This window comes from Bombus huntii, chromosome 3, assembly GCF_024542735.1.
Source record: "Bombus huntii isolate Logan2020A chromosome 3, iyBomHunt1.1, whole genome shotgun sequence".
In the NCBI taxonomy this organism is placed as follows: Eukaryota; Metazoa; Arthropoda; class Insecta; order Hymenoptera; family Apidae; genus Bombus; species Bombus huntii.
The window spans coordinates 7,501,824-7,522,449 of record NC_066240.1 but is presented as its reverse complement, the minus strand read 5'-3'; the positions used below and the strand labels follow the sequence as shown (position 1 = coordinate 7,522,449).

The window sequence follows — 20,626 nt, the reverse complement described above, 5'->3', positions numbered from 1 at the left end:
AAGAGAAATTAAGGCGTAAACCAACGGGAGGGTAATGAGCGAATAAAATAAAAAGAAAAAAGATAGAAAAATAATAAAAAGAGCACCCAGAAACGAGGAAAGGGCGCACGACTTGTTTTCCATGCAAAAAATTGCAGAGGGACTAGAGAGAACTAGTTGAAATTTTTATGCCGGGATACTCGGCGACGATGAAGCTCGTTTCACCTCCCATTTTTTTCGGTCGCTCGCAATTCAATTATAGAAATCGATTTTTCCATCCGGGATGGCCCGTCTTCCAGTCACCATTACTTCTATTTCCAGCAAAACCGGTCCATCGTTAGCGAAAGAATAACATTACAGATTGAACGTATTATCGAGTGATTTTTTGTTATAAAATAGGATCTTTCTTTTAGTTCGTTCGAAATGTTTTATCTCCTAGGTTTTTTTCTGTATCTTTTTTATCTATCTGGCTTGTAATACTAAAGGAATTTATTTAACTTGTTAACTGGAACATCTCCTGACTTAATATCTTCATCTCTTTGAATTTAAAACAGATTACTTCCCTCTTATATTAAGATATACTCTATTAGATAGAGAGTAACATGAAAATCAGAAAATTGCCAAAAGAATCGTATTTATCTCGTGTGATTTTCAATTTTTTAAGATTATGACGTTCTATTATAAAAATTCAAATTAAATATTATATAAATAAATATAAATTAGTGTAGTGACAGGTACAAATAAATAAATAAGTAAATAAATAAATATATATATTTTAATATTATATATGCGTATATCACCAACTATAAATAACATAAAATAATTGCTAGCAAATATATATCTCACGAAAAAGCAAATTGATGAAAAAACAAAGATTATATCGAACCATCCGTAAAGCGTGATTAAACGCGTGAAGCTTTTCCCTCCCGCGCGGTGAATTGAACGAAACCTGTGTGCATGAATTCGAGGAACGTTGAAAACGCACGTGACGATGAGTAGGTAGAAAGGATGGATTGTATAGTCAGCTACGGGCTAGGAGCAAGTGTGCACGACACTCGTTCGATAAGAAGTCTCGTAACGTGACCTGTCAGCCAGCGTTGCTGCAATTGCTGTCGCCGTTAGACTTGGCTGCCATTTAAATTTCATTACGTACCTAAACTGCGACCACCTTAACGGCGCATAACTTGCAAGAAGGGTGGTTGGTTATACAAAAAAACACCCCTCGCCGCGGTGCATTACCGAACTGATAAGGCGGCCGCGTTTCGAGCCGCTGCAATGACTTAATAGAAATCCACCGAACTCGTTATTTCGCTCTTCTGCGAATTGGATAATTCCTCGTGTTTTTATGAATGGTATACTGTGATAATCGTGAGTCGATGAAAGAACTTATTTTGAAATTTCTGAAATTAATTGGATGGATTTATCGGTACACGAATTATGGGCAACATGGATTTGTAGATATGAAAGTTTGAAAGAAATTGATTTATAAATAGCAAAATGTGAAAAACATTCATTTGTAAAGAATGAAGATTGATAAAAATGGATTTATAAATATAACAAGCTTAGATCTACAAATACCAAAGTTTAATAAATTATTAATAAGTAGATCTACAAATATGAAAGTTTGAAAGGAATTTGGATAAAAAGACTTGAAATCAGTGATTAGTTTTATCGTTAGTGATTTCTACCAATAGATTAAACCTTCTTCGCTATTTCAGTGCGTTAAATTCGTTGTTGAAAGCGTGTTTACTGAAGCACACACTATAAATCTTCATTTAGAAGTACGTGCCCTGACTAGAGATGGTTTTAAAAACGTCACATAGAATATCACGGGACACCGATCTGAAGATAGAAATCTAAATTCTGAAAAGATTGTTAGCTAGGTTTCTCGTGCTAAATTAAGGGCTGTACCTGAAATACGTTTCTGGACGCCCCCAATGACTGTAATAACACTAAATTCTCGTCAAACTACCTTGAAATAACCTCACAATGACATTTCCTTGTTCAACGTGCTCCTTTTATGAAGAACTGTTTTCGATGGAGAGAATTACCTCGGTGAGAGAAACAAAAGAAGCGTCTTTCTTTCTATTAACATCATGGAGATTCACACTTTACATTGATTACTTTTAAGAGCTGTTTCCTTGTGCTATTCCGTGAAGAAACTTTGTTATGCTTTTAATTGTAGATTGAATTGGAACGAGATAAGTACCACACAGAATGGTAGCATTGAAACTTGTATATCTGTAAGATAATTGTAATTTTCAGTGTTTTTGTGCATATAAAAGAGCGATTGTGAATTCCACGATTCTAATTTGATATCCATACATATAATTTATCAATTAATTATATCGATTAACGAGTGTATTATAACGTCGCTTGTACGATTTCTCTTTGGTATAAAAATTGTATACTAAAATATTTAATAATTCTTGTACGCTTTATTGATTTACTAATGACGATTGTGGTATTGGCGCGCCAAATTCAAACTTCAAATAAACATTTGACATTTCATATGCGCCAAGCAAATACAAGATAATGTCGCGCGCCTTAACGAGATTTCCGTCGTTTCCTCGACGTTCTTTCTGTTTCGCCTTGTAATTTCGTTCGAAATAATACAACGTTGTCGGTGTTTTCGACCTGGATTTCGTTGTGAAAGATCGTCGCCCGCGATTGCGAACGTCGATGTTGAATGTTTTCGCAACCGTTGCCTCGGTTTTTAATTAAAAAATCCTCGGGCCCTCGTTGCTCGTTACCAAGAAATTTCACGCCTTCTTTTTTAATCAAAGTGCCATGAGTAAATAGCAGACCCCGCGAGATCAAGCTTACCTTGTCGCGCTGCCTTTGCTAAAGGGGCTAAGAAAGAAACAGGAATGGAGAAGAAATTCTGCAGGGCGAAAACCACTTGTGAAATGTGGGACGATGCAGTTGTACACGGTGTGTATGTGTGTGCAATCGATAATTAGGACTGACGTTACGATATAATGTATTCCGGAAAGAGGGTCAGCGCGGACGAGCGAGATACGAATCGCGAATTTCAGTAGATCGCTTGTGCATTGACACGAAACCTGATTGTTTCGAATTTTGTATTATCACGTCGACGATGACGACATTTTCCGGACGAATTTTAATATGAAATATTGTACGTGTATCCTTTTGAAAGAGTGACGCGAACAAATTGTTTAGATTATTATATCAGAGATAATAATAATAATAATAAATATGTTTTATTACATGGATAACACACTTTGGTAAAATTATAACTAAATGTATAAAAAAGCAAGAATATTACATGTGGTATGGAATTAACATGAAATACTACATTTTTAGCATGATCTTTAATAGCATGAGAAACGATACATGCACATATCTTAGGAAAAGGTAATTCAATATTGAGGAGCCCCAGTTTCTGTTCTTTCAGAGATGTACACGCGTTTTGGAAACAATGTGTTTGTATATTTTTTAACTTTAATGGAGAAAGTGCGGCGGCGTAAATTTAACTTTATGGAACAATATGGAAATACACAGCAGGGTTTTCGAAGTAGAGTTTGAAGGAGAAGAATACCTCGAAGTTGTAGAATGTACGGCATAACTTGAATGAGCGTGTTTATAACCTATATTCCGTGTATGCTACATGGAAATGAAACTGACTACATAATTCTCGTATTACTCGTATAAAGAACAATTTATAATGAATTCTCAACAAATTAAACTCTGATTCTATAGTAGTAAAATTTGGAAAGAAGAGTTAACACCTAGAAAATTTTACTCATCAAATGTTGAACAGAAATAAAACGTTATAATATAAAATTAATTAATGTCCGTTTCTCGAACACCGATTACACGATTTTCTATCGTTTCATTATTGGATTGTTTATACCATAAAGAAGCGCGAAAGTGAATCGATAACGGAAATTGAATTTGATCGCCGACACGATTCTCGATTGGTGAACAGTTCCACGTGAAGGAAATGGGGAAATAGAAAAAGAAACGGAGGAAAAGCAAGGAAGAGAGAAGACTCGTATTGTGCATCGCGCGAGATGTTTCTCCGGTTCTGCTCGATCTTTCCTTTTATTTTTATTTTTCAGGGCAAATTTATCGTTCGTTTACTCACAGCTGCAGTAGCACGCGGTAGCCTTGGGAGAAATTGGCGAATGTCCTCTTGCTTTTCTTCTCTCCTTCTCTCTTCTTCCCCCTTTATTCTTCTACAATTCAAGATTTCTATCCTTGTCCGTTCCGTATTTCTCTTTTCCTGGTCAGGATGTTATATGTGGGGAACAACGTGTGGCAAATATAAGAACGTACGAGGTATGAAAGGAAAATATAAAAGACGGCTTAAGACTAAATTCCCAGATTTTCTTCATCGTCGTATTTAGGTACATCCTCGTTCAAAAATTTCAGCTTTAGTTTATTAAATTTTATTTTATTATTTATTTTTTTCGTACTTTATTCAGTTTCATATTTGCTTTTAAATCAGAGGAAATTAACTCTATAAAGAAATAACGTTTGCCTTGATATTTTATACGATATTAATTTTCTCTATTATCAGTATTTCCTAATTCAAGGAATCACAACGAAAAACACTTAATTCTCACTTTTTATCTTTATTCGAAGGTTACCCATTTTTTCGAGCAGATAAATCCACGCTCGACCTCCAGGAACTAAAACAAATTTATCTTATAATCAAACGTGCCTCAAAAATCCTTTTTCATTAAGAGAACGGAAGATCCTTTCTTACACATTATTATTCCCAGAAAACCGAGCCAACCAAAAGGCCAGGCAATCAACCTAAAATCACCGCTAATGAATTAACAGAATCATCAAACAATCGTTATACCGTATTACGGTCTAAAGAAAAAGAAAGTGAGGCTTCCAAAGAGAAAAGATAGAGTTGAATTTAAATTTGAACAAGGTTCGGGTAACAGCGTAATCCTTTCAGCGTTAGTCGAAAGAACTCGTTCTTATCTGCGAGTAAAATTTTCGTCGACGAAGGGAAATTGGAGGAGGCGAAGAAATTCTGGACTAGCTGTAGGTCTTTGATGAATTACAAAGAGGAGGGGGGGGGGGGTGAAAAAGGAGGAGCAAGAGGAGAAGAGGGGATCGTTCGCATATCCCGATCCATGTAGACTCGCTAACGGGCCACGAATTTCAATCGTACGAAGACTTTGTCCTCCGTTTGTGACAGAGAGACCACACGGCCCGAGGGTGGAACTTAGCTCAGGCGTGATCCAGCATAATGCGAGAGCAATTTGGTGAATGGAGTTAATTCAATAGAGGCCCTCGAGCACGCCTCCGGTTCTTGGCGGGGCCAGCTTCTGGTGAACGTTAACCTACTACAGATACCGATGCTTCTTCGTGAGGCAAGTCCATTCACGACGCGCACGAATCCCGCTTTTTGCGGGCTTAGTTAAGCGTAACGCTGCCTAAATCAGGTGTAATTGGAAGGAATAACCGACCGTCGTGCGTTTAATCTTAAATGGGAAATAGTGTTCCTTCTTCTGCTCGTTGTTGAGGGATTTTGCCTTCCCTTCGATGATTCAGGGGCATGAATGGGAATAACGATCGCTAATGAATGTTGCGATGTTACGTGTATTGTTGGAGAAATGTATAATAGTTGGTCGTTGAAAGGCATCCGCGTTATAATCCGCGTGTCTGCATTTTTATGGAACGGAGCTAACTTGCTTCGTGAATGTTGTTATCGCTGATAGAATGTTCCAGCTAATACACGACTGTATTGCCTTCTTATTTGCAATCAATATTTGCTTTTTCCATCTGTTTCGAGCTCAACTCTCGTTGTACGATTTTTATATTCGTATTCTTATTTTGCGTGCCAGCTGTGAAAGATCGTTTTAGTTGCTTTTTTCTTCTTTTTATGGGAAAATATGGCGGTGACGTGAATGAAGAGCAATTATTCTTGCTTCCTTTTTTTTCTATGTGACGGAGAAGTAGTTTTCTTTATAATTTAGATATTCACACTCGAAGCTAGAATTATTGTTGGATGAACTGCAACGAACTACTTTCATTAACTTTCATTCAGTACTTAGTCCCAAAATTACTCGCGTCTTAGATGAAATGACTAATATCTTGAGCAATCAAATGCAAATCTAGGTTAGTGACGAGTGATGGAGTGATCGAGGATAGAGATGGTACGAAGGGTCTTTGTGCGTGGATGCGCCCACATGTGGGTGCACGCAGGAGGCGTATAAATGCGCGGGCCGCGCCGCTACAGGCGTCCTGTCTCCACCATGACTGATGACCGGCATTACGATTTGTCAATAACAATTGTCCCGGGTATAGCTGCCTCGCGCAAACTGCAACTGATGGCTAACATCGATTGTTCACGTCGACGTAACTGTCCAGCACCGGACTGACCCATAACGCATCCGCACCAAAAATCTGCCGCCGACAGACTGACGCGAATTCGACGAAACCCCCGTAACGTTGTTCTCGCTAATATGCGGTATCTGCGCGTTGATTAGTAGCCGCAACGACACGTCGATCGTTTCGAACGATTGTCGATCCCCGCTTTCCATATACCCGTTGTATCTATGATCGCGTCAATGATTGCACGTTGTTGTATTTTTCTGTCTCGTTTCTATCCTTTTCGACGCAAGCCTTTTTCCATTTCTCGTGGAAAGTGCAACGATGAAGAGATTTTTCAGGATTGGAACGATTTGAACTGTGATTATGCAATTTGAGAATTTATCTGATAGCTGGTTAAGTTGGCAGGGTGATATGTTTGTATTCTTTGAGGTTTTAACTGACGATATCGTTATTAAATTATAGTTTGAATTCCGATTAGCCAATTTTGGAAATCTATTTGACAGCTTGTTGCATTGATTTGGTTGAGATTGATGTAGAAAATTCTTTAGAAGCATTTATATTTCAAGAGAGCTGCAGTAGGAGAAATATTCAGGTTAGTGTACATCGTTAAATCTTGAAGGAATGAAATCGTATGTAAGTGATGCGATGAATAAAATGTGAGTTAGGATATACTAGATTCAAGAGAAACTAGATCACTTCGAACTATATTGCATACATGGTACGTCGATACACTGACTATTTAAATTGTAGGTTTGTAGTATGCAATAGACAGTATCTAGAGCAGAGGAATGCATTTAACAAGAGGGAAACTTTATTTCTTCCTAAAATATAATTTAAATACCTTCGTTTCTATTCGAAGACTGTAACCGAAGGTATTAAAAGCTATTACTTGCTATTCGAAGCTTCATTCTATTATTTACGATTAATATTACAAAGGTGTTAAATCGACGAAAAGAAGCATCCACATGAATTACAATTAATTAGCATATTTACACGCTATATATCGAAAAAGAATAAATTAAAAAATTAATATTGAAACCTATCATTCGTTTTTATCTTCCACCACAAATAACTACATCCGAAAACCAGCCGACCGATCCTAACTTCACGTTCATTCCTAAACCCCAACTTTCTCCTTTCGCAGAACAAAGACGCTCCAACACCAAAGAAAGATCGCATCGTTCACCAGCATTCTAAACGAAGTGCTATCCTACCAGCCATCCTCTATATCTCTCAGCCACACTGATTCTGCATTTTAATCACAGAGAATCTAGAACGAAGCCTCGATTTCAGCTTATCAGATACAGACAGTCGTATGTATAAAACAGGCGCGGACTCGCGGTTCGTTTTCAAGATGGAAATCACGTCCGGCTGTCGGCCGGAAAAGCGACCGGGTGACACGAGCGAACGGACATTTAGAATCGACTCTGCACGAGATCAGACTAACCCTTGCTAAGATGACTTCGCTTTCGAAGTGAGGTTCGACGTGGCTTTTGGGGTCGGGATATCGCATTATTCCCGGCTGAATGGGGTAAATCAGGATCTCGTAGAGTTTCGACGTGGAATCGGCGGTGCTCTCGGATCGCTGATGCTGAGAGGATGAGGATTGGTTGCCAGCGGCTGCCTTGGGAATTCAATTATAGCAACGGAACAATGGCAACCGCGCCGGTAATGAAGGGACCGTCGCCGAGAGGTCATCGGATTACATGGTATTTACAATACATAAGTCAGATGGTTGTCAAGGATGCTTGGATCGACCTATCTCTCTTACTTTGGTTTTATTCTATCGCCGCTAAAAGTTGCTTTAAAGTCACAAAGGATCATTCATTCGTTTAAACACAATTAGAATAAAATAAAATAGGAATTTGGAATATTTGGAAGGATTAAAGTAATTGAAAGTACATCAACCACGAAATAAGAAATTCGAACAACAGAGGATATTGGATTTCAATATGCCACGGAGTTTGGCCTTTGAAGAAGAAATTAGTTTTTAGATACTTAAATTTAGTTGAGATACATGCCCGTGTTTTGGCATGTGGATACAATTAAATTACCTTTAAGCTACTTGATAGATATCAAATATTTATCCCTAGCTTATAACACTATTCTCTAAATTATAGCTTATAGACACTATTCTCTAAATGAATAATAGAATATATTCTGTTACACAACTTATCTCGCATCAATATTATAATATGATAAAACATCGTGACGTGCTTACTGTTTATGATGATATAATATTCTGCAACACTTATAGTGTTATATATAATATTTGTAATAGAATTTCATACGAATTATTGAACAAAGGAGGAAGTAAAGGCACAATTAAGTTACTTAGAAGGCAAATTGATCAACTCCATTTACAAAAAATTTTTCGATAATGAATTACTCAATGTCATTTTGAGGACATAGAATATATAAAAAATAATTTAAATCGCCGATCTTTTCTCCATACATAATGGTTGTACAGATATTTTTAATGCGATATTATGTTATTGATTTGTAGTTTTCAACAATAGTTGTACGAGATAATAAATACGTACATTTCAAATGCAACCGAAACCAATAAAGATACTATAATAAAGAACACAATAACATAATATATCATCAAAACACATTGGTTGAATTTCGTCGTTGCCAAAAATAACGGAAAAGCGGAGAGGAAAGTTAACCTTTAGCTTCGATCGTCGGCGTGAACTTTGCGATCGAGATTTGTGGCGAAAGTGGTCATCCGAGTAAACATCGGTTTCACAGAGGCTGGCCGGGGGGAAAAAATTTACAAAGAAACAACCCCTTTGGCACGGTCGAGGACGAGTTTCGTAATTACGTTATAGGGGAGGGGGTGAAGCACCGGGGGAAATTCTGGCTCTCTCGCTCGGTCGGCCATGCGTTTAGGAACAGCAATGGATTCCGTCAATAACCTCTTTAAAAGAGACTAAATTCATTATTTGCCTTCTATTCGGTACGCTGGCGTGCAGCCGGTTTTTCTGAATTTCCTTTTTATACCCTCCTAAAGGAAGTTTCGATCGCGGGGTTACTCTCGAAGGGTCGTGATAGCACGTGGCTCAATTCAATATTCCAAATCGGGATGTATTATTGATCATGCAATATCGACACTAGAATCTTCTCTCTCTTCTTTTCTATCGAATGAAATGCCAATTCTTTGAGAGACTATAATAACACGTACTGTTATATACCGTCACAATGAGATTTTATAGAGACTTTGTGTTATTAACAGATAAAATTAACACTAGAAATTAACTACGAAAAATGATAATGCGTATCTAAGTATGTTGTGCATACTGAATTAGAGTTAAACAATGTGACGAAGATAAGTAGGTAATACGTAGTCACGTTTCTATCTAAATATATATTTATCGTCTATTTATAGCATCTTATTATTATTAGTCTCGTAATACGAATTGCCAAAAACATTTCATGTTTTTTATAGTCGTGAAAACGACAAAGCGGAATGAATTAAGAATCGTATGTTAATTTCATTTTCCGTACATGTCTCAATACTTATAAACAGAAGTATATGTATGCAAATTAAGAAAGGACACGTACGCAAGATAACGTCTCGACCATCAAATATGAGAACAATTAAGGGAAGAGAAGGGGGTCAGGAGGAAACATCTTGACGGGCTAACCGCACGTGTCTTTTCAACCCTCGGAACGAAGTGACCCCGATGTTCGAGCGTGGCAGAGCAGTACGTGATGCTTTTACAATTAAAAACTCGTTCGGTTTACATAGAAGCTTTCGAGTGACTTTTTACTCGTGCACATAGCGGTCGAGGGACACGATGGGTCTTTTACATAATGGCTTTTCGAGCGAAATTAAATTCTTCAGCAACCATAAAGAGACCATTCGAATGATCATCGCGCGAATAACGCTAGAAATATTCTTCTGCAACTGTATATTAGTAACAGCGGTGAATATTAAACGCTTCGCGTGTAATGTAAAGCATTGTTTGTAGAATTTTTTCAAATTTTTTCAAGCAGAAGAAAGTCTTCCTATTTAGATTCGTGTATGGAAACTTTCTTGTACTATGTTTTCTATAAATTACAAATCTCTGAATATACCAAATAACTTCGTATACCAAATAACGTGCGTATTCATAGAGAAAGCTGTGGAATTTTTTATATATACCACGTTATGAGGGCTACTATCAAAAGGATTAAACACCCGACAACAAACCCAATAAAACAAAAACCTCGGTCTTTCCAACAAACGTCGATTAAGAGAAACGCAGACGTCGGACTGGAGGAAGTCGAAGAAGAAATAATTTCTTTGAGCTGATAGTGAATTGTATCTGCGGCCAGAAGGAATCGGACACGTCTGCGTCGAGTCGTTTCCCCTCGTTAAGGGATTCCGTAGGTGGAGGAGGGTAGGTCGGAGCTGGCGTGCGGATTGCGGAAGCAGTCGCGAGCGTTTTCGCGCTTCGCAGCCGCAGAGCAGTTCGGAGTTGCCATTCGGAGCACGTAGATTGCTAACCTAACTTGTTTAGCGGTTTTAGCGGTATTTGATTAGTTGAGTGAATTTCCGAACTGTTTCAGACCGCTCGTGTTGGCTTCGAGCGAAGCTCGAGATCGGACGGCGACAAACCTTCGGCGAATTTTCCGCACGCACACATACATATACACCGTCTATAGTTTCCGTACATTTGTGTACGTGTCTATATACATATGTACCAACGTCGCGTTCCGCAAGATTGAATGGAAATTGTATACTGGTTGAATTGCGATTCTGGAATTGAGATCGGACACAGCTTACCTTGAGAGTAGTTCATGTCCTTCTTTCATGTACCTCGATGGTTACTCCTGGCCGGAGTCGCGATCGCACAGATACACGCTAACACCTGTAACAATTCCATTTTCGTATTAATTATTGTGAATTTTTGAGGATTAAATGATTATAGTTACTTTGATATTTTAAAATTCATTATTCGGCGATCTCGATTAGGCATAATTGTTTGTTTGTACGAAAAGATTCTGTGCTTTTAAATTTAGATTCTGTGTGTATGTGTTTTTTTTTGCAAATAAAAAAACGTTTTTTTGAGTTTCACTTCAATTTCTAAAAATTAAAATATTTTCAATTATTGAAGTATTTTCTCTTAACGTTAGTCGTCTATTTCATTATCCGACTATTTTAATTCAGCGAATCTTGATTTTTTAAGTCTTGTACTTTTCACGGCATCTTTGAGTATTCTAACTGAAAGTTAGGCTCATTGATACACATCCGTAGGTGTAATAATTTTGACCCTACATTCTCACGAATAACCAAACAAGCTAAAGTCATTGAAAAACCAGTAACCAATAAAAACCGGTAAGCACTTTATCGTCACAGTACACGAACACTTGCAGGAGCGTGAAACAAATAAAGTGGGCTAATACGTCGCGATTCGTTTCATAAGTTGCTAATTAGCTTGCCAGATGGACACATCGTTTGCGGTGATATTGGCTTAGTTAGCCAATAAGTCCTTCTCGTATATTGCCACCACTAAGGGGGTTTAACGGGTCTGCGTAACCACCCTCGTGGGTACTTCGATTTTCCAATCGGCATTGACGGCCAAAGGAGAGCAAGATGGACGAAGAGAAGACGAGTAGGGAACGTAACTCGAGTAACAGCTGATCGATAACGCTGTAAGGTATTAAAGATACTGCTAAAGCCAAATAAAGCTAAACTGTGTTATCGATATATATCGTTATCCGTCGATAAAACGATGTTAAGTTGAATTATTGCCAAAAATTAAATAAAGTATTTGTATTACCTATTATCAGATTGATGCGTATCAAATGTCATCTAATACGAGTAAATACAATGAAACATCAATAGCGCGTTTCTTTAACACTAGAACCATCGATAATTAGCACGAAGCTATTTTTACCAAAACCAGTCAAAATGACTGGTCTTTAAAAAATACGTAATAATAGAATATTTTTATATTTATTGATTTATTACTTTCTTACAGAAGGAATTCCATGTTGTGTAGTTCATTTTTAGTATTATTAATCCATCTGAGACTATAATCCCTAAAGAAGATTTGACACAATTATAAAATTGTAGAACCAGTCAGTTTGACTGGTATGGTGTTTCTAGTGTTAGCATCTAGCGATCTAGCGATCGATCCGGAATTTTCCTGATAACTGATATCATCATATTGAATGATAAGCAGTAAAAGTTTAAAAAACGTGTGGGAAGTTGTATAAAACGAGGAAACTGGTTAATTGGGGTTCGATAAACAGATTGCAGGACCCTTTTACACTTTGACAAGTACCAGTCATTTTGATTGGTATTGGTATAAGTAGCCTTGATACAAAATTATTTCGAATTTGAATATATAAAAAACAAAATAAAATTTATTATATTACTCTTTTAGTTATCGTTGCAAAAGTCATTACATCATTGCGGAAAAAAGATATAACATGAAATAGGAATTTGAAAATAAAATTGTAAAACCAATCAATTTGACTGGTGTGGTAGTTCTAGTGTTAAAATATATTGAATACTTTTTAAGCGCGTCAAATATATATATTTAATTAATTTATTTAATTTATTTATTTTATGGTATACGTAATCAGTAATTACATTCATTTAATGGAATGTTTGATTGATAAGCATTTGTACGACGTCCATCTTCATCAGAATTGTTCGCCAAAGGAAAGTAACTATTGGAGGAGAATTAGGAGAAAGTGGACGAAGTTATCTTAGCAAATACCACTTAAGAGAATACAATCGGAGCGGGCGGTAACCGAAGAATGCATTTGTGTCGCGGCGGTAAATGTTGAACGAAATAATCGGATAACGTCTGCCCTTCCAAGGCAGCAGGGTATAATGGGAAACTTCGGCAAGCGGAAAAATGAAGATAGGGAAGAACACTTACGGATGTGATACGATATATGCCAGATAAATTGATACGAAATGGATTAAGTATACACGGAATATCTTGGATGAAATCATGACACTGACAAAATACAAGCAAGAAAATTGTTCAGATAAGTAGGTGTTTTAAGAAAGTCGATTTTCGAGATTTAGGAAGTATATCAGTTTATAACAAAACAATTTCACCATTCACAAAAAATGAAATGTATGTAAGTAATCAATGGCCACTTGTAACTGACAGGTGCAATTAATTCAACGTCAAGATCAAAAATAGATAACAATCAACATATATCGTTATTGTTTAAAACTTTTAAGTATATATATTTAATATATATTAATAGTCGATAGCACACGGGCTATCGACCATTTACCACCATCAATGGGCTAGGAATATATTAACAAAAGGAAATGACTTGAACTAACCTCGATTATCATTTTACAAACTCGAATACAATTGATCCTCGTGAAAACTTCATCAATCTGACGTTTGCAGTTCCATAGGTCACCAACGATCTCGTTCAACCGTTCCACGACCGATCCAACCTTTACCTAAAGCTAGGTAGTTCGACATCGAAGAGCGGGCTACGTTATACAATAAATTTTCTTACGCCCTGAGGCACGAATCGATCAATTTTCATGCAGCATGGGGGAGAAGGCCGCTGGTTCTCGAGCTGGCTAGGGTATTCAAAATGAATTCACGAAAGAGCCAGTAGGATTCTTTAGTCAGGAGGCTGTTCGCGGCAATATGGACGAATAAGGTCCGGCCATTTGCAGGATAAAAGGTTGGAGAAGGTCGGTACGTCAGGTATGTAGGCTGCGCGTTGGCCAGCTCTTGGAATCGCGAAAGCCAGGATGGCCACGACGGGATCGAGGGAAAAATTGAATTATCATAAAGAAATTGCGTCCGAATATTCCGTCCGGTTTCTATTGAATGCCAACGAGTAGATGAGAAGGCATCGATAGGTTTTCCAATATCGCCCGCGGCAGAGACTTGCATCGGGAATTTTAAGAATCAAGACTATCTTAGATCCAGGCAGAGGCAACGCGCGTGTGTGTAGGTTCGTACGTGCGTAAGCGTTCTAAAGAAAATTGAAAAGAGAAAAGAAGAATCGGCCGGGAATCTTGCTTTTTGAACCCTTTCGACGATGCGAGTTGCTCCTTGAATCGCCCCTTTATGGACGCCAACAAGGGCGAAAAAAAGGCGAAAGCTGAAAAGGCAACCTGTGATCCAATTGTCGCGTGTCCTCGTTAGATTATCGTTTTCCTTTTCCCACGTGTCCCGATTGACCACCTATCTCCGCGAGTAGTCAGCCCTCTTCGTCCATTCGTCACGTGTAGTTCAACGGTTTCTGTAATCGCGTTTGCTATGCGAGTTGGTTGGAACTCTTGGATTTTAATCTTTAAATATTGTTATAATCTTAATTCTTTCCCAGAAATATACATATTTCATAATTATAGCCTTTCCTCGAATTGGTTCATCGTGCTAAGTTACGTTTACTTCAACTTTTGACTTCGTCAAATATATATATACATATATATGTATTTTATGACCTTAAACATACTTTAATAAAACTGGTTCACGATGTTAAGTATTCTTCCGTGAAATAATGGTAAAAATTTTAATCCTCTTTTCCTAATACCCTCCGAGTCTCGAATTTACATTTTATAATACTTTGCAGTTTACGCGTATAACAGTTCGAGGTATTAATAGTATTATAGTTTTATAATGAAATTAATATTCTTGCCAAAAGGCAATCCTTGCACAGGAAAAAGTGAATTTAATCCTTGCACGGTGTAACCTTACTAACAAAATAGTAGAGATCGATTTCATACGATTTAACCTAATTCATTCTGAGCGTCCCATCATCTTTTTATAACCAGTATAATCCCTTATATACGTTGGTTAGAAATGATGTTTGCACGTACCTTTATTCTCCGATGAATCGTTTTTTAATCATGTTCTACGTTAAATATACGCTATAATAAATACAACAATATGAAAATACTTTTTGCAGACATTTTATTTTTGCTTGGAACCTGTAACCAACGATATTCGAGACAATGCCATATTAGTCGCCGATTGACGACGAAACACGAGGAAAATTCGAACAATTTTCGCGAGTACTGGCTGGTAAAATGGTTGGAATCGTGGAACATTATCTCGCGGTTCGCAAACATTTCTTCTCGCTTTCCACGGATGCTCGACATTGTCAATATCCCCGGCAAAATCCTCAGGATAATTTGCTCGGCAACTCCGCAAATAAGGGCAGACAATGCGGCCCGCGCGATGGAGCTCAGCGGTGCTCAACTTTAATGTCCGACGGTGTCGGTCGTTAGGTCAATGCACCGACATCGGCCAAGTATTAACCTGAAATGAGCGTATAATGGCCATGTCGGGGATTTGATGCCAGTATCCAGGATCGGATCGTATGGCGCTTACCAACATGCATGCTCCAAGGTATTGAGTTTACATTATATACCCTCGCAGCGTCGTTAAAATTAAGCGATATATCGATATGCGCATCCGAATGGCGCATAGGTGTCGCTGAATTGCCCAGAAAATTTACAGACGAATATTAGGCGGTCTAACGCGTTCTCTATAGAATCTAACGATATCCATGAGTTTAAGGGTGTCTCGAGAGCAAAGTTCCTATTATGAAGTTTTTCGACATAAAACTATCGTCTGGATAATGTTACTGAACCTTCAGGCTACGTGATAGGTTCCACCGTATTTGTTTAGAACAGCATGTACATTATTTTGTCCTATCCTTTTTTTACTCGCAAGAACCTTTGCATAAATCTTGGCGTAAAAATATTTAAGGCATAGAATAATTTTGTGAAGTATTTGATAATAAATAAAAAAATTGTTGAGGAACATCTAGAGATATAGAAATTAAAATATATAGAATATAGAGTATAGAAATTCAGAAGAAAATCTAAAAGTGTAAAAATCTATACATAATCGCAACGTGTCAGATTCAAAATCACCACGATCGAACACTTAGCGCCGAACCCGTATCCTGAAAGAACTAATTAACTTTCCAATTACATCGCGCCATTTCATCGGAAGCCCCCGAAAACTTTCGTCGAACTCCCGGCACGAAACTTTTTCGAAAATTACACGGCCATCGCCGATCGTTCGTCAAAGGGACGTACGTTTCCTTTCACGGGCCGCGTGTCTTCCGTAGAAACGCAAAGAGTGTCGAAAGTTTCACAGGAACTTTTCGTCCAAGTCCGAAAACGCGTCGTATCCTACGGCAAAAAGAGGAGAACGCGCGAAAAGACGAGAGCACAGGCGGAGACTTTCTCATGAGCGAAAGAAACGGGGGAGAAGGTTTAAAGGTTCTAGCCTCCCTATCCGAAACTCTTCAACCCCAACCACGGATGCCTCGTAAAATTTGATGCCGTGACGCGATCGTATTTTAGACAGTCCTCTGCTTGTAATTTATAATTTCATTTTGGCAATTCCTTTTATGTTTCGTCTTCTGTCGTTTTATTAGCCATTGGCGCCCATAGCCATGTGCAGTAGTGTGCCATTGGCGCCCATAGCCGTGTGCAGTTGTGTGTCATTGTCGGCTCGATCACGTTATTAGACAAAGCTAGTTTCACACTAAGATACAGTATATTTCATTTATCTGGGCTCAACGAATAATTTTTAATAACGTATATAACAATTTATATTCTTTGTTGCAAAATTTGTCGTTTGTCAAACACTTATGTTCCCATTCCATTTTTACAGTTGCTCCTATTGATTTACTTTAACGACGACGTATCTTAATCGTTTCAATTAGAATAGAAGCATGAAGTTCATTAATGTTTCGAAAATAATGTCATATCTTATGCTATCGTGATATTGCTATAGTGGTAATTCTAACTCCTTTTCCTTTTTCTATCGTTAATAATGTATCGTTTCAAATTATGATTTTGTAGATGGAAGAATAAACGTTGCTCCTGTTGAAATTTCTTTAACAATGACGACGTAATATTAAACAAGTCTCGATCGCGAAGTAAAATTGTCATCAAAAGAATTTAGAATAGACTTAGGCTTCAAAGGCGAATTCATCGAACTAGATGAGAATATTATAACATTTTTGTACAAGATTTTCATCTTATCATACCAATTTTTCATCTTAATACGATATTCTTGTAAAATTGTAACGAATCAAAATTTTTAGTCATTCTTTCTAAAATCGTGATTTTTTTAGTTATGTCAATGTTGCAGCAATATCGTAATGTGTAATTAACCTGAGTAACCACGAGATTGTACGAAGAGTGAACGTCATAAATACGCAATAATGTGCGTGCGACTCTGGAAACCCTTTGCGAGCACCGCGAATATGTATACGCATTGCGTGCGATTCACCAGGGTGTACCATAGTTACATTTTATGTCGAGCGTGTCGCGATGAGTCAGAGAGTGGCGTTGAAAGAGATTCATAGCCGATCTCGCGGCTGGAATGAGGAATTAATTAATCTGTTGAGAGTTGTTTCTTGATTAGGAGATTGATTATGAGGAAAAAAGGCGTGATAGATAGGGTTTGTGTATTTTAACAGAATAACGAGAGAATTGAGATTTACCTCTTTGCCTGTCTTTATATAATACGCGATGTATCCCAAACTAGTCGAGTCCTGTCTCTTTTATATCTAAACTTCATCCATTTCTCCAAAATAATTCATCTTTCATTCGAATACTTTCTTTTAAAAAAGCAATTACATATCGTATTTAGCTCAGTAGCCTTAATAATTAAGAAAGGAACGAATTGTCCTAAAATTACTAAAAAATTCAGTTAGTTAACTCTAATTTCAACATAATTAATCACATTTGAAAAGAAGGACACGATACATCTTTCTATTCATCAGATTAATGTTCCACTAAACGGAAACGTTCAATTAATCAATGTTCTGGAAATGATATCTCCATTACATTATAATCATAGAAATAGGAGTTATCTAGCATTCAGAAAGGTACGTCTCGCGTATATTCCAATATATATTTCGTTTAGCGAGATAAGCGTTCTTCCGCGCATTCGGAAGAAAAAGGATCTCTAATCTGGAATATGAAACGAGAATTTCATTTCCCTCGGCCGACGAAGGAGCTGACGTAAGCGGTGGGTTCTTGACGACAGAAATTAAAAGCGCCCCGTTGATCCCATTAATCTTGAGATGATAAAACGATTAGCGATCCTAATGGAAAGAGATATTGAGGAAACGGAGAGAGCCCCGGCCGTTCGAGAGTCGAACGGATGAAAAATTCTCAAGAAGCGGCTCCGAGGATCCGTGGAATACCAGCGAAATAATAGTATTCCATCGTAAATTAAAATGGCCTTACGAACAGTGGGATAGAGAAAGAGAAAGAGGAAAAAAAAGAAATCGGATATCCAATTCTCGTAATCCCGAAATATATGCGACATTGTTTAATTGTAAAAATTATCCGTTCAAATGTAATTTTATATATGTTTTATGCTATTATATAGATTTATATCTATTTTGTGTTATTTTGTATTATATGAAGTATTTTTTGTGGGTTTGTTATGTATCATATAGTGTATTGTATAACATATCCATTCGAGTCTAATAAATATTTAACACGATAAGGCTTGAATTTTGAAACGAAAATATACTTTATTTATAAATAATTCGATCGTATGGAATACAAGGTGAAGTGTATTGATAATATAAATACAATAATAATTAAATTGAATTATTTGATATGAAAATCACATAATTAAATTGTACATATTGCTGAAATTATATATGGGAATATAATTATATACATAAATTTATGCAATTCTGCGTTAGAAACACGAAATGAATTGTAGAAACTATCCAGAAACATATCTTGTTGAAAATCAAATCTCTTATCCCAATGGTTTACACTTCTATGCACTACAATAGCAAAATGGCTTTGTCTGAATCTATTTCCATACTAAATATAATTCTACTTATACAATCTTCAGAAATTCGGATTGCAGCAAGGTTTCAACAGCATCACTTCTATTACATACCAACAATACATCCGATTGTAATTTCAAATGAGTTTATTTGGCTATTAATGAATCGCACTTGTCGCGAAGACCTCCGTTTAATTTTCGAATTCGATGCTTATAGTTTCTTTGATTCTTTGCTTCGTATGTGAGAATTCAATACAAATTCATATTTTAATGAATGCAATTAAATGCTACTATCAAGCGAATATTATCGCAAATAGGTACTATACTTTAGACACTATATATATATTTTTGTATATTATATGCATTCCATGTATGTTTCATCTTTAAATTATCCATAAACTCAGAAAAATCCATAATCCATTTACAACATAACCTTCTACAGAGAATATGAATAAATTATCAATTTCAGGCATTCGATAATCAGTGCACCGTATCCTCATTACCAGCATGAATCGTATGCATGAGTTTTTACGGAAGCATTCATAGCCTGATACATATTAAACTATTTAAATCAGCTGACTTTCGATAACGTGCATTCATTCTTCACAATTTCCGCACTATAATAATTCAATTCGAACACGTATCTACTTACTCGCATTTGCCTCTGAATAAGAAAGAATTATTCCGGCAGATTACATTTGTACCGTCGTGATGGACTTAGGGTCGAACTTAACTCAGTCGAGATAGATTTTCGGAAATTATTGGGGCTTGCCGCGGATGCAGTTTTATTATCTCATCGCGTTAGGGGCGTACAGCTGTACCGAAAGGCGCAACTGATTAAGAATGCACCCCAGCCACGCGATATCCATGACCCATGGTTAGGGTTGGTGACATTAATAGCGACTACCGTCCAAGATCCGACCCCTCAAGCGTCTTATATTTAATTCAACGCCGCCACTAATTCACTGCGACGCATATTCAATCATTTCGAGGTATAACGTCTTTATTCTCGCTCACGTCTGCTGCTACGAATAGTACAATTGTGTGGCAGATAGTATAAACTTTAACACCCTTTCCTACAATTTCTGTGATACTCGACAAAGGAAACATTGTGGTGCAGATTAGAATTATAGCATTATGTGGAATTATATATATAATATATATATTATAGAATTGTAATATAAATATAATATAAAATAAAAATATATAATTCTATACAATATAATATGATTTTAACTTGCACCATAAGGTTCCCTTTATTGAACGCCACAGAAATTGTACGAAAGCTGTTAAATTTTATATATGTGAGGTCTATATATATATATATTTTTTTTTGGAAATTTCTAGAATCCAAAAAAGAAATTTTGTGGCACATACGAGGTTGGTTAAAACTGTATCCTCAGTTATTTTTAATGCAATTTTTCTGAATTATTTTAAACAGATTTATAAGTGAATAAATTGTGACAGCACCATTTTAAAACTTCCCGAATTCCAAAATTGACAATTATTTCTTCCAAATTTGGAATAATGGAATAAAGTTGTTGTTGAACAAA

The 20,626-nt window shown here is 36.8% G+C and overlaps 1 protein-coding gene across 2 annotated transcripts in view; it reads right to left on the bottom strand.

The window, feature by feature from the left end:
* LOC126863389 (teneurin-m) overlaps positions 1-20,626 on the bottom strand; it is a 651,332-nt gene that overhangs the window by 440,341 nt on the left and 190,365 nt on the right. For both annotated transcript variants that reach the window (XM_050613487.1, XM_050613488.1), the window contains exon 2: positions 11,075-11,159. In XM_050613487.1, coding sequence (XP_050469444.1) covers positions 11,075-11,090 — 16 coding nt within the window. In that variant the 5' untranslated portion in view covers positions 11,091-11,159. The remainder of the gene's footprint in view (positions 1-11,074; positions 11,160-20,626) is intronic.